The sequence below is a fragment of the Desmodus rotundus genome, chromosome 1 (genome assembly GCF_022682495.2).
Source record: "Desmodus rotundus isolate HL8 chromosome 1, HLdesRot8A.1, whole genome shotgun sequence".
Lineage (NCBI taxonomy): Eukaryota > Metazoa > Chordata > Mammalia > Chiroptera > Phyllostomidae > Desmodus > Desmodus rotundus.
In genome coordinates, this window is record NC_071387.1 from 120,322,316 (window position 1) to 120,337,645 (window position 15,330).

The window sequence follows — 15,330 nt, forward strand, 5'->3', positions numbered from 1 at the left end:
CTGCTGTTTCTCAATTTAAAATTTGATCATCTTCTTCCTTACTGGCAAAGGTGCCTTGGAATTTGTGTCGCTGAGTCAGCAAGCCTTTCAGATTTGCCTGGTTTTTGTTGTCTGCATTTTATATCAAGATGGGAACTGGAACAAGTCACTCCTCCTAAGGATCTGGTGTCTCCATCAATAAGGGACAGTTTGTGCCAGCTCTCCAGAGAGAAAAGGTGAGAGCCACGGGGACTTTACATCGCTGCCTTCTTAATCTGGTTTTCGGTGGAGAAGGCGGGGACTGGGGAGGGTAGAATTTGAGGTCTCCAGGATGAAAGTGAGCCCTGGAAGTAGATTGTTGATTGCCAGCTCTCTCAAATAAATTCACGTGGCCTCTTGCCAGAGGCTTCTCCTGTTTAACCAGTCTCAGAGGGTGCTTTCCACATGGTTTGCGCTTTAAGACATGCTTTATGGGATAAAGGACATAAGTCACGATTTCTGCATTTAACTGGGAATTTTTATTTCTTTTGTTGCATGAACCTTTACTGGGTGCCTCCTTTGTGTCGAGCCCCATGCTCAGTGCTGGGGTACAGTGAGGAGTAACGACCTCTGTCTTTTGGAATTTGGTTGTCTGGGAGGAAAGACAGACAAACCATAGACAGTGACAAGGTGTTGTCAGTGTGATATGTGTTGAGGAGCAGGGATCCACAGGGCAGAGCCACCGCTCCTCCAGGAAGGGGTAGGAGGGAAGGGGAGAAGGTCAGGAAAGCTTCTGGAAGCTGATAGCTAAAGTGAGTTGTGAAGCAGTAGGACTTAGAAAGTGGGGGCAGTAGCCTGGCAGAGGAATTGGCAAATGCAAAGTCGGAAGCTGCCTGGCAAGTCTGGGCCTCTGTAAGTAGCTCAGTGGCTAGACAAACAAGGGATGGGTGGGGGGAGGAGATGCTAAAAAGGTGGGCAGAGGGCTGAGTGTGGAGGCTTTTGTGGGCCCTGCCAAGGCACTGGGGAGCAGAAGAATGGGGGGCGTTTAAAATTCATACACCGGCTGCAAAGTGTGGATTGAATTTGATTGGATTATGCTCTTTGTGACTGTTTCCTTATACTGTGCCAGCTTCTGGTAAGGGGGAGGGGAACAGGCGATTTTACCCTCAGCTCATTGATGGACATCAAGAACTGTAAAGGACAGACAGAATGCCATGGAAGTGGATAAAAGGGTGTTTTCTCTCAGTTGGGCACACCAGGGCATCGTGGTGGTGCTATTTAAATGGGGCCTTGAAAGTGTGGGTCAGGTGAGGCTGGGTGGCCAGGTGAATGGGATTCTGTGTAGAGCTGAGGCCTGGAGGCATCTGTGGGAGCAGATCATCACTTAAATTCTTTGGGAGGGGTTAGGGTTAGGGAGGTATAGATGAAAGAGGGTATTGAAGGGAAGCACATTGGCAAATACTGTTGTTAGGGAGGGAGGGACCAGACTGTGACAGGCTTCAGTGTCAATCTAAGGAACTTGAATTTTATTCCATAAATCTGGTGGAAGTGTGGAAGAAACAGGATCAGAACTGCACTGCAGGAAGCTCAGTCTTAACCTATCTCTGAGGTGGACTAGAAGGAGAGACAAGAGTTGGGGAAGCCAGTGGGAGAGAATACTTATCGAGGTGAGAGGCATAAAGGTCCCAACCAGATGCCGGCTGTGAGTGCTGGGGAGGCAGGGAGGGAGGGGACAGTGAGCTGTGGCACCTGTGGGGCAGTGGAGGCAGGGCAAGACTCCCAGGTTTTTCTCGTAACTGCCCCGGGCAGAGTGGAGCCAGGGAATCCAGGGGGAAAAGCAGAATTAGGAAGAAGGATGGTGAGTTTAGCTTCAGACTCAGATCGAAGGCATATGAGGTGTCAACAGGAAGGGGGCCGTGGGCCAGGGACAAAAGTCCCTGATTCATTCTGCATATGCCCACAGGAACTATATGCCAGGGCTTGTGCTTGGCACCTGGAGTACAAAGATAAGTTAAACGGTCTCTTGTGTGTGTTTGTTTTAATTTTTACCTCAGGCTTCCTCATATTTATTTACTAAGTTATTTTTAATGAATGTAGTAAGTTTCTGTATTCCAACCACTCAAAATAGAAGTTAAGAGTGTCATCCCCATACACTAAGGTTGTGGGTTTGATCTCTGGCCAGGGGACATGCAAGAATCAACTAATGAACGCACAGATAAGTGGAACAACCAATCTCTCTCTCAGGTCAGTAAATAAAAGGTGGCCGACTCCTGCCGTGGGGAGCCATGGTAACTGTGGTAACCTGGAGGGTGTGTCCTAGCTAGTTGTTTCTGGACGAGTAATGAATCTAGGTCAGGTCTGAAAATGTGGCCAACTTTTCTGGTTTTCAAGAAGCTGAAAATCTGGATTTTTAAACAATGGTGAATATTTCAATATTTAAACATCAGCTCAATTAAAAAGCAAAATAGAAAACTGTGGAGGCCAAGAAAAACACATCTGGCAGACCGATTTGTCCAGCATCAATTTCTCTTTCTGTCTTGGTGGACTCTGGAAATAGATGTGGGTTTGCTTACATCTGTGTATTCTTGGTCAAGTTGCTTGTCTTCTTTTGCCTCACGTTTGTAAAATAGAGGTAATACTTACCCCCAGGATTGCGAGAATTAAATGAGAACACTTCCAGTTAGCCCAGTGCCTGGTGCATAGTAAGCCCTTGGTTGGTAGCCATTGTTGTTGTGACTGCGGGTGGTCACGTCGCTCCTGGCAGAGAAGGAGCAGCAGGTTCTTGGTCCTGGTAGAGGTTTCCCACAGGGGTCGCTGGGACCTGTCCCTAGAGGGCTCAGGGCAGGCACCCACCAGAAGAGGAGCTGTTACTTCCCTTCCAGCAGCCTACTATGCAAGGAACAAGTCATGTGTTTGTTAGTTTCCTTGTGTCTCAGAAATCTAGTAAGTTCTGGGTGGCACTGGCTTGAGCCATCTCTTTTTGGGGCAATAGCCCCATCTTGCAGTGTTCTCCTGTTGTAATAGTTTGGGCATCTGGATGGTCAGTTTTATGCATTTTCTTGGGACTCAGGGATGGGGGATGTCTCTTGGCAAGGAGGTACTATGGTGCTTTGGCAAGGTCTCTTACTAGTAGCACCCCACTGGGATGGTAGCAGCCAGTTAAAGTAATGATGGTAAGTAATAGTGGTGGTGGTTTGGTTTATATTTATGACCACCTAAAAGTGTTAGGCACTTTATTTTATTTTTTTAATCCTTACCCAAGGATATGTTTTTATTGATTTTAGAGAGCAAGGGTAGGGAGGGGGGTGTGGGAAGAGGAGAGAAAAACATCAATGTGAGAGAGAAACATCATTGGTTGCCTCCTGTACATGCCCTGGCCAGGGATCGAATCCGCAACCTAGGTACGTGCTCTGACCGGGAATCGAACCCGCAACCACTTTTGGTGTATGGGACGATGCTTCAACTAACTGAGCCACCTGGCCAGGGCTAAAAATGTTAGATGTTTTAAAGAGATTTGTTTCTGATAACAGAAGTTATACTTTCTCACTTCAGAAAATGTGAAAAGTTCAGATATATAAGTAAAGTCGAACAGAAGGTCTCTTGTAATTTCTCTACTCAAAGGCAGCTGTTGTTAACATTTTGGTACATTTTTATTGAATTTTCTTTATGCTTCCCTTTTACTTAGTTAAAATAATGTTATATCTTTATACCAAAGTTTCTCCAGATCTTCTTAGATAGATTTTTAAAAGAGAAAGAGAGAGAAAGGGGAGGGTAGAGAGATAAAGGAGAGAAACATCGATTTGTTGTCCCACTTACTCATGCATTCATTGGTGGATTCTTGTATGTGCCCTGACCAGGGATCAAACCTGCAACCTTGACGTATTGGGATGACACTCTAACCAACTGATAGATTCTTAATTATTGGGTCAAAGCAAGTGAACATTTTTAAACCTCTTGATACATATTATCCAACTGTTTTCTGGAAGAGTTTTATCCTTCCAGCAGTATGAAGTCTCAGTGTACTATTGCCAGCACTGAGTTTTGAAATTAAGTTATTTTTACTACTTCGATAGGCAAAACATAATATTCCATTGTTTTAAATTGGTATTACAAGCAACATTTCTACTAGAGTAGGACATTTCTTTGATGTGTTTTCATGTAGGATTTGACCTTCCCAGGTCTGTAGGAAGGCTTCCTGATGGTGCCCGGGGTGGTGGGCTGTGCTGTAAGAAGTCTTTGAAGGTCATGCTCTAGTTACCGGTCGTGCTTACCTTGTCAGCTGACAGGGTGTGGAGTTTCAGGCCAGGCTTCTTGAAAAGAGCCTGAAAGTGAGGCAGCTTAGAAAATAGGACTTGAAGTCACCTGGTGTCACTGGCTTCCAATCCGTGCTCCTCAGAACTCTTCTATTCTGCAGAAGAGCTTCCTGGGACCCTTGGGAAGTACGAATGGAGTCCACCTCTGTGTCAGAAAGAACACCCCTCATTTCTGTGTTTTACATATCACACGATCACGGTTGGGAAAGGGTTCTGCTGGAAAAGCCATCCAACCACCTGAGTAGTAAGTAGAGCTTGGAGAAGGGGAGATGACTGTCCCAAGATCACTGAGCACATGGGAGACCTAGTAGAGCACAGTGTGTGTGACCCGAGAGGAGGGGTCTGACAGGCTGTCTTCATCTCCACTCAGGACAGCAGAGGCAGGACAGACGCTGGCAGGAGTGTGGGCGAAGGGTGAACTGCCAAGTTCAGGCTTGGGCCAAGCTGTTACCTATTTTGGTGGGCTTTGGAAGGATCAAATGGGGTCCTCCCTCACATGTTGGGAAGTTGACAGTCGCTCAGAGTTTAAAACCACGCCCAGGGCCTTCTTCCCCAGGCCACAGCTGTAGTGGGATCCATTTATATGGTTCACCCACCCGCAGGCCCACAATCAGGCAAGATGGTTTTCACTCACATTCTTGTGCCCTCTCACATCTGGTTCTACAGCTTTTCTAAGTCCTCTGGGAATAGGAAGGTTTTTGGACACGTGCAGCTTTTTGGTTTCACGTGGAAACACCTTGCTGGTAGAATGGCAGCTTTCCTGTGTGCCTCGGAGGCGCAGTGATGTGGACAGGGGTTTGCAGCTAAATTCCCTGAGAGAATACGAGGGAAAGCAGGATGGGTTTTTTTGCTTTGTTTTGTTTCTTTGGTCAAAGTTGTTGATGTTGAAAACATTTTTTTTGTTTTATCATAAAAAGTAATATGGCCACTGTAGGACATATGCAAGTGCAGACACAGGTAGAAAATTCTATGATTCCATCACTCTTAATTAACATTTCACATTGTTCCTTCTCGCCTTTTAAAATTTATTTTATATAAGGTAGAAAGAACATAAGTTTTATGACATCACAGACTAGCCACCTGACCTTGGGTACATTCTTACTTTCTTTTGGCCTCAGTTCCCTTTTGTGTAAAATGGGAATAACTTCTACTTTCAAAGATGGTAGGTGGTTGAGAGAACTGGATGACAAAAGCACCACGCAGAGTGTGTGCCACATAGTAGGTGCTCAATAATGGCACGTCCACCTGCCTGAGAGCATAGCATGTGCACTCACATAGCCTATATTTTCGATTTGTCCTGGGCATTATCATAGGTCCATAAGCTCTCTGTAAACATTTTTCAGGACTTGTAGTCCATCATTAGGATATTCCATAATTTATTTAAGAATTCCATTGTTTTAAGCCCTGCCTGGTGTGGCTCAGTTGGTCAGGTGTCATCCCACAAAGCAAAAGGTCGTTGGTTTGATTCCCACTCAGGGCACATGCCTGGGTTGTGGGCTCAGACCCTGGTTGGGGCTTGTGCGGGAAGCAGCTGATGGATGATTCTCTCACACATTGATGTTTCTCTCCCTCTTTTTCTCCCTTCCTTCCCCTCTCTCTGAAAATAAATAAGTAAAATCTTTAAAAAAAGAGTTCCATTATTTTAAGGTGTTTTTGCTCTCACATTGAAGCTTTTTTCCATGGCCAATTATAGTAATAATAATTTTCATAATTAAGAGCACTAAATAGTGCTGTCATTAGGAGCTAAAACAAATTCTGTGTTGGAACCGCAGCTCCCCAGTAGCTGAGGTTGTAGGAAATGGGCGTGTTGACAGGACTGCTATGTGCGCGTAATTGCTGTGTTCTTCTGGGCCAGGCCTCAAATGCCTGGCCTCTGGAGCAGAACGTTCTCCTTCCTTTTCTCCTCTGATGTGTCAGACCCTCTGGGATATTGGCCATTGAAGAGCTGCCCTCCAGCTTTGGGTCAGCCCTGGCTCCGCCCACCGGGAGCTCCTGTGCTGGTGGGAGGTAGACCCTGAAGCCAAGGATAAGTGGAATGCACCGCAAAGGGGCTCATGAAGGTGGAGGCTGCAGGGCTCAGGAGGAGGGTGCTGCGGCTCAGTCTGGAAAGATGGGCATGTTCGCTTGGGGGCTTCTGTGGAGACAGGGCAGGAGTCTAGACACATGCATCAGTGGGATCCATGGCTTGGAGGTGGGAAATGGCTCTGAACGTTCTGGCACTCGCTAGAATTTCGTTTGGCTGGACATAAGGGAGGGCCTTGATGTAAGTGGGGATAGTACCTGGGCACAGAGGGGCTATGTGCCATGACTGCTTCATCTCTGGGTCTCCAGTCCCTAGACGGGGCCTGGGCCATGGTGGGCCTGCAGTCTGCGGAGACCAAACACTTTCATGAAAAGCTTTAGCTGAAGTTGTCAGCAGTATCTCTCAGGCTGTTTGGCGAAGTTCTGTGAGTTGGTTGATCTGGGGATGTGTGGACATGCTGTGTGTGCTGATATACAGGACGCATGTGCTGCCTGAGAGTTGAGTGATGCATGTCAGGAGTTGCCAGGAGGAAAGTCCAGGCTCAGGAGTAGTTGACCCTGAAACTGGTCCTGTGGTTTGTACCTGGATGTGGTTCTAGAGACTTATAATTGCAGGCACTGAGCTAATCAGCCAGCCAGCCGGCCAGTCCAAGGGCATCCTAGGTCCAATCCTCCAGGTGCGATGTGTGCTTCTGTTGGAGCAGTCGGCAGCTCAGTGGCAGCCCTGGCACCCACAGGTGTACTCAGCTATTGCAGGCCTGACTCATCGCCTGTGTCCTCATGCTGTGTGGCTCAGTGCTGCCATGGGCTGCCATTCCTCACCCAGACTTGAGAGGTGGGAGGTACTGGGGTTGAGAGGAGAAGGGAAAGGGAGGGAGGCCAAGATCTGCTGATAACCACTCTGTGCCTGGTACTTTGCTGGGTGCTCTAAACAACATCTGTGCTTGAGAATAGATGTTGGTATCTTCATTTCCAAATGAAAGGAAAAGAAAGCAGGCTTGGAGAGTTTAGGTACCTTCAGCAGGATGATACAGTGAGTAGAGTAAATCAGCAGTGTGTCGATGCCAGAGCCCATACCTGTTTCTTTTCACGTGCTGCTCCAGATCTACCTTCCTTGTGGGGCCGTGGTCTTGGCCTTCTTATTGAAACTTTGATGGTGTAGTGCAGTCTTAGGGACAGCAATGAAAGCCCAGGGTTCCAGCCGTATTACTAAGCACGTCACTGCAACTGCCCAGGCCTCGGTTTCCTCATCTGCAAAATGGGCATAAACTTCAGTGTCCATACTTATGGGGTTTGTATGGGAATCAGAGTAGATGGTATGAGGGGGAACCTGTTGGCACCAGGCCTGCATGAGCGTATTGTAATAGGACTTGTGATGCGGGTTCCTCTCTCCTTTCCTCCGTCCTTCTCTCTAAGTTGGGCCTGTGAGTGGAGCCCTAGGTAGAGGTTAGGCTGATCTTTCTTCTCTGCAAAAATGGGCATCAGAGCCAGATTGATCAGGGTTTGGTCTCTGTGCTGACACTTAGCAGTATAAATGTGACCTCCAATAACAAGACTTTGACTTCTTTGAGCTTTGGTTTCCTGCCCATAACATGGAAGAAAAAGCACCTCGTTAGTCTGTTGGGCTTAAATGAGGTGAGTCCATTTGGTGTTTGCCACTAAACGTTTGCCTTGCCCCTCTCACATCCTGGGAGCTGGTGCTCCAGGGGACTGCTACAATAGAGTACATGCACAGACTTCTTTTCTCCTTCAGACAGCTGCGGGTACATAGGGTCATTGTCCCCGTCCTTTCAGCTGTGTTTTGAACTAATGCGTCTATAACACTATGTGACAAAGCCTGTGCTGGAGCTGGTGATATGGCTGTGGACAGGGCAGACTCGCTGGGTTGCTGCTGGTTGCGGTAGGGTGGGTAGAAAGACAGAACGTCATCACACCTGTACATGTGTGTGAGCATAGAGTTCTGGGCGGCGCTCTGAAGAAGTTCACGTGCTGGGTAGCCAGGAAAGCTCCCTGAGTAACGGGCTGGGCCTGAAGATGAACAGAGTGTACAAGGGAGGAAGATGGCTGGAGTGACTAGGAGAAGAATGTCTTGGAAGATGCATATAAAGTCACCGGACCTGACCGCTGGTCAGTGAGGCCCAGGAACACAGAGTGAAGTGCGGAGGGGCCACGCTGCAGCAGCCAGGAGATCTTAATGTTTATCAAGGGCATCCTCCATGGTTAATGATGTCTCCTGGGGCAGCCTGGAGACTCAGGCGGAGGTAGGACCTGTCCTGTGTGTCCCAGCTCTGCCATTGAGCCCCTGGCTGTCCTTGAGCCTCGGTCCTTTTTGAGACACAGTTGTTTCCCATCTGTAGCATGGGAAACACAAACCTGCTTTGGAAACTGGAGTTCTCCCACGGGTATAAGGGGACATCATGGCCTCAGTCAATGAGGGACTTGGGGTGACTCATGAAAGTACATATGGTGAGAAAGGATACATTTAGTAGTGGGTCAGAGGGAAATTGTTGGTAAAAAGACAGAAACTAGGCTGATAATCAGCACATAAAACTCACTTCACTGTATCTTCCCGAACATTTGTAGAAGTAGGTAGGCTGCTTGACTGAGTCTGAATTCTTCCTGGCTGCCTGAGCAAAGACGTAGGATTGGGTACTTGATTCAAGATGCCTTAAGGTACTAGGGAAAAAAGTGACTGACAAAGCAAGATTTTCCCTGCACTGAGGCTGACTGTGGCAGAGCCACTGTGTGCATTGGTAATTGCTTATTTGTCCTTGTTTACAGGTCTGCTGGAAACACTGGGCGATGAACCGGAGACGCCGGCCCAGAGTGGTCTGAAGCCATTTGGGAAAGCAGAGGGAGTCCCCCGGGAAGATGGCCATGGCCCCAAGCACTTCCCTGACTCAGGTGTACACCAACCCTGTGGCAGTGGCCGTGTGGGAATGGCAGGATGGGCTGGGCACCTGGCACCCCTACAGTGCCACTGTCTGCAACTACATTGAGCAGCAGTTTGTCCAGCAGAAGGGCCAGCGCTTTGGGCTGGGGAGCCTGGCCCACAGCATCCCCTTAGGCCAAGCTGACCCCTCGCTGGCCCCTTACATCATCGACCTCCCCAGCTGGACCCAGTTCCGCCAGGACACAGGTAAGACACGGTCTGCCTCTGGTATGTGTTCAAGGACCTGCTTTGGGCGGGGCGCCATGCTAGGCGTTGCAGCTACAGAATTGACTCCCGGAGTGTAGTCCTGTCCCTGAAATGCATGCGATTGGGAGGTGGGTGCTATGAATGGTTGCAGGTATCACGCAGTGTGAGACGTACAGTAAGTCTTCACTCAATGTCGTTGATAGATCCTGTGACTTTAAGTGAAACGATGTGTAACAAAACCAGTTTTACCACAGGCTAATTGATGTAAATAAGAGTTAAGTTCTTACGGCATCTCATCAACATATTAATGAAACAATGTTAATTTGAGTCCCTATTGTACCTCTTAGTAATAGAGGGTGCTTTGGGAGCATAGTGCAGAGGGCCTTCCAGCCCCTTTCCCCCTTGCTTCCCAAACCAAAATGCCTCCCTCCACCTACAGAGATTTGAGGCTCTTGCTGGCAGGTGATGTGCCATGCTAGTTAAGATGGGCTGGTGATGAGTTCTGGCTCCAGTGTGCCATAGCTGTGTGACCTGGGCAGGTCGCTTCACTCTCCTGTGCACTCATGTTTGGTTTTATTGTGCGTTTTGATCACCGACTTCTTCCCAGAGCTCTCCCTGTCCCAGTACTCCAGTGCTTCTCATCCGGGGTGATTTTGTCCCCCAGGACATTTGATAATGCCTGGAGATAGTTCTGGTTGTCATGACTGTGGGTCGGGGGTTACTGCCAGCTCATAGGTAGAAGTCAGGGACACTGTTAAGCATCCTACAGTGCTCAGCACCAGCCCCACGACAATTACTGGGCCAGAATGTCAGTTGTTTCCAGACTGAGAAGCCCTGCTCTGATCTCTGTAGCAGCATTCTCAGGCACATGATCCAGCGGGGATTCTAGTCAGTTGGATATAGATAAAAGTCCCTGCCTTCCTAATGTTTGCAGGAAACTGAGGAAGATAGCAAACGAGATGATGCATAGATTGTGTGTTATGTTAGAGAGCAGTAAGTGTTAATCAGGGTGTGGAAGTGCAGTGTTGGGAAACATTGGTTTGAAGTTTGAGCTTGGGTCACACTGCCAAGGGATGGAGACAAACCTGAAGGAAAGGCAGGAGGGAGGGGCAAGTTCGGCAGTGCTGTGCAGTCTCTGAAAGGGAGGACTTTTATTCTCAAAGAGGGAATGATGGAAGGATTTGGACAGAGGAGTGATGTGATCCGACTTGGGGTTAGGAGCAGCCCCGTGGCTGCTATGGGCGGAGGCGAGGGCTGCTGCAGTTGGGAGACCAGGAGGAAAGTAATTGCGGTGATTGTCTTTTGGCAAGTGCTATTGGAAGCATGGCCTAAATTTATTTATTTCTTTTTCTCTATAATCTTTGGGTTTGGTTTTATTAAGAATATAAGCTAAGCGCAGGGCATTACCCATTATTTTGCTATGTGACAAGTCAAAGGGAATGGTACATCCATGTAAGAGAATTCTGTAACCATTAATGAGTTTCACAGAGTTTTAAAGATACTGCTCCTGGTACGGGATATAATAAATGAAAATAGCAGGAAAAATTTTCAGTATGATTGTCAGCTACCTTGAATGTATGTGCCTAGAAGACTGCATGGGAAGAAATGCATTGCAGTATAAATTGTGTGCTTTCCTATTGGTGGTTGGATTATGGATGATTTAATTTTCTTTATACTTTATTTTCAATTTTTTAAGTGAGGCTACATACGTTTCATCATTAGAAATATTTTTTAAAGCCTCTTTGAGTCTGAGCCTCAGCAATTCTTTGACCTGAGCTTCCAGCATCCCCCACTCCTGCCCAGGAGCATGGGCCCCCTCCTGCTACGTGATCCCTTTTGTCTGCAGCTTCTTTACCTAAAGAGAACTCTGTCCTTCACCCAAAATTTGGAAAGAACAACCAATGCCAGCCAAATGGTACCATGACCCTATGTACACTGTGATCATATTTATTTTGGTTACAGACAAAATAATTTTTAAACTCTTTATTTTGGGGGTGCTAGCATATTAACCATCTATATGTAATTACTCCTTATAAAACAGGCACCATGCGGGCTGTGCGGAGGCACCTATTTGCCCAGCATTCAGCCCTGGGCCGGGGCATTGTCTGGGAGTGGATGAACGACGACGGCTCCTGGACGGCCTATGAAGCCAGCGTTTGTGACTATCTGGAGCAGCAGGTGGCCAGGGGCAACCAGCTCGTGGACTTGGCGCCTCTGGGGTACAACTACGTCGTCAACTATGCCACCCACACACAAACCAACAAGACTTCAAGCTTCTGCCGTAGCGTGCGGCGCCAAGCAGGGCCCCCTTACCCAGTGACCTCCGTCATCGCTCCACCGGGCCACATGGGAGTCGCCTGCTCTTGCCATCAGTGCCTCAGCGGCGGCGGAACTGGCCCTGTGTCAGGTCGCTACCGCCACTCCATGACCAGCCTTCCTGCATACCCTGTCCCCCAACCTCCCCAAAGGACTGCTGTGTTTGGCGCCCACCAGGCCTTTGCCCCATACAATAAGCCCTCACTCTCTGGAGCTAGGTCTGCGCCCAGGCTGAACACCACCAACCCCTGGGGTGGTTTGCCAGTCTCCTTGGGGAACCAGCCCCCTTACTGCTCCAGCCTCTCCCACCTGGGACCTCAGCACCATCCCCCAGGATCATCCACTGCCAGTGGAGCCAGGTATCTTGTTTTATTGAGGGTCACTTTGCCTACCTGTGTACCGTCAGCCAGCTTAGGTTTTTGCTTTCACTTAGTTTGGAAGACTTGCCCAAAAACCTGCAGATCTGGTGCCTGCTTTCTTCATTGTTTCTGCTATGTCGTCTCTTGTGTGTGTGCCATGTGTGTCACAGCTGTCCACAGCCTTGCAGCGCACAGAGCCTACCTGACCGCTAGGACTTGAGTGCTGGCAGTTGCCACATAGGTTAGAACCCATAATCCCTCTGCTCACTCAGGAGATCTGAGCTGTCTGTGTAGAGCAGCTGACCACCTGTTGGATGTTCCTGTGTACCATGTAGCTGTTACTGTGTAGAACCAGCTACATGAGAACATTTCATTGACTCCTATGTGTCGGGCACTGAGGATACAGACATGGAAGGCTCAGTCTCCTCCCTAAGCCCCTAGTCTTGTCCAAGGGAAGTGTGTAAGCTCAGCTTTGATGCTGAAACATTGGTTGAGGAGAGAGCAAAATGTTGAGTAGGGGAGGGAGGGGGCATGGCAGTAGGTGACTCGGGCAGCTCCCGTACTGATGAATTCCAGCCCAGTGTCTGTCAGAGCTCTCTGCACCTGGAGAAAGATGATGACATAGGCCTCACCCAGACCAGCTGGCACTTTAAAGTGAGAAAAGCTCCTGGAATGGCCAGTTGGGCTGTGTTTCCGGGGTGCTCAGACACCTGTGTCTGAGGGCCTTGTCAGTGATCATTATTGAGAGTGCTGGGTTTGGAGGACATTTGGAGAATTCAGAGTGGTAGTTGGGGTGGGAGTTGATTTCTGAGAGGGGGTGACCTAGGCAGGTGGTGACTGGACATGTGGCCCGTGGCTGCCCTATGTCCTAGGGAGTGAGCATCTTGTTGATTTGCATTGATATAGCCTGGCAGCCAGCCCCATCCCTGTCCACTTGACCACAATGAGGGCTGAAGCTTCCGAGTGTGTCCGAGACCATGGCAGTTTCTTGGGTTGCCTCTAGCATTTTTTCTTTTTCTTTTTTTTTTTTTCTTCACATTTTTAAATTGTTGTTCAAGTACATTTGTCTCCATTCCCCACTACCACCACCACCACCACCACCACTCCTCTAGCATTTTTTCAAGCTAGGTTTCAGAGGACCCTAGGAGCTTCTAGAAGACAGTGACAACTGCCATTCAGTGAGCACACATTACAGCCGGCCTCATTGAGCAGGCTCTGAGAGTGATTTCATTAATCTTCATAAATGCACACGTGGTGGGTGGTGTCCTCTGCCTACAGGTGAGCATGTTGAGGGTGATGAGGTTGGCAGCACCGCCAGCAAGTGGCAGAGCTGGGATTAAACGCAGCCCCCAGAGTGGGCCATGTGGGACATGCGGAGTTCTTGAAGCTTTCTTAAAGGCAGAAGGAGAGGAAGGCAGAAGGTGTCAAGAGGGATGAGTGTGGAGGAGTCGGACAAGCAGGAGAGGAATGGGTCTGGGTGGGTCAGGGCATCTTCCTGGGCATTTTTTTCTGAGAGTTAGGGCATGTGGATCTGAGACTTTTCCTGGAAATTGGGAGTATATGGAGGTTTCACTTGGGCCTTCTCTGTGGGCTTTCACACAGATATAAGCAAGCAGGACTCAGGCCCTGCCTGCTGGCCCAGGCTCATCCGATGCCCTTTTGAGGCCCCCTCCAATATGTGGGTCAAAGTCTCCCTTAGAGAATGGAGTGCTGCATCTACTATCCCAGAATGATTATCACTTAGGGGCAAGAGCCTCTACTAGGTCGACTTTGCTTAGCCTCCTGGGGCTTAAGTTCTTACTAATTATTTTGAAGCAAATTTCTGTTATCTAGATTGTTCTAGAGCTGGGATTCTGAGGTTGAGCCAGGTGACTTAATAGGCTTGATTGCTTTCTCCTAGTACAGGGTTTCCATTGGTTTTCCCTCCCCAGCCCGAGGGCCCAAGAGACTGTTGATGCAGGCCCAACTGGTACAGGCCAGGCAAGTTACTGAAGGGAAAGTGGGTGGGCCAGATGGTCTTACCTTTGCTGCTGGGCCATGCATGTTGCTGCTTGCCCTGCATTGTAAGCCAGGAGGGGGAACCAGGCCAGCTGGCTGTGTTAGTTGAAACAGCCTCAAAGGATTCTGCCTCCTTAGGTGGATGTTCATCTTTACCTCCTACAGCTCTTGGGAGCTGGGAGGGCATTCTTTACTTGCATGGGCCTGTCCCTGCTTTGAAAAACTAGGTCTGCTTGTATCTTATTTGTAGTGGGGTCCTCTTCAGTTAACCCTTCTCTGATGGGTGTTGTAGGGCCAGAGGGGCCTTAATAAATAGTTGACGTCTTAACCAAACAGGGACAGGAGGAGTGAAAACACTTGGCAACTTGCTCTCCCTAGGAGCTGTGGTATATATAATTCTTGAAGCCAAATGAATGCCAGCAGCATTAGGTGCAAGTTGCCATGTGTATGGAGGAGAGGACAAGGCAGCAGGGCAGGCAGCGCCGTGGCCTGGGGAAGCCTGAGAATTGGCTATGTTTACTGGTAGCCACTGGAGAGCACATGTGAGTAAAATCAAAATTTGTGGAACCCATATGGTTTCAAATTGCTTCTTGCTCAATCTGGGTAAAACCATGGCTAACTGATTTCCTTATGCCCTGGGAGGCTTTCTGAATAAGCAGTGATACATTGAGAAGGAGCATCATTTGTCACTGTGCTGCTGGATTTAAGTCAATTTCCTGGTAGCTGAAGTTTATCCCTTTAAGCACCAGAACTTGTGTTTTAATGATGTTGGGTGGAAAACTTTCCAAAGCGTGTCATGCACACTCTTGCCTTTAAGAGAGGGTGTGCCGGTGTGTTGAGTGTTTTAATGACTTGGGGTGGTGATTATGACCAGCAGTCTGTTGCAGCTCTGGCGTGGCTGAGCTTCGGCACGCTTTGTCGCTGCACTAAATGGCCCTAGAAAATGGCTTTTCCAGTTTGCTTTCATCTGCACTGTTCTTACTGCCATTCTCCTTTCCTCTAAAGCAGCGGTCCCCAACCTTTATTGCATCAGGGACCAGTTTCATGGAAGACAATTTTTACATGGACCGAGGGGGTGGGAGATGGCTTCAGGATAATTCAGTTGCATTACACTCAAGCTCAGCTCCTGCTGTGCAGCCTGATTCCTAACAGGCCTGGACTGGTACCAGTGCAGGGCCTGGAGGTTGGGGACCCCACTCTACAGGGTGCCCTGCTATTGGCCAGA

General features: G+C 48.6%; 1 protein-coding gene across 6 annotated transcripts in view; it reads left to right on the forward strand.

Moving 5' to 3' along the window:
• DTX2 (deltex E3 ubiquitin ligase 2) overlaps positions 1-15,330 on the forward strand; it is a 33,465-nt gene that overhangs the window by 1,265 nt on the left and 16,870 nt on the right. For 4 of the 6 annotated variants that reach the window (XM_024571605.3, XM_053930286.1, XM_053930268.1 and 1 more), the window contains exons 2-4: positions 51-215; positions 9,075-9,432; positions 11,474-12,107. In XM_024571605.3, the coding sequence (XP_024427373.2) occupies positions 9,165-9,432; positions 11,474-12,107 (902 nt within the window). In that variant the 5' untranslated portion in view covers positions 51-215; positions 9,075-9,164. The remainder of the gene's footprint in view (positions 1-50; positions 216-9,074; positions 9,433-11,473; positions 12,108-15,330) is intronic. The other 2 variants (XM_053930276.1, XM_053930279.2) reach the window with 1 other exon arrangement.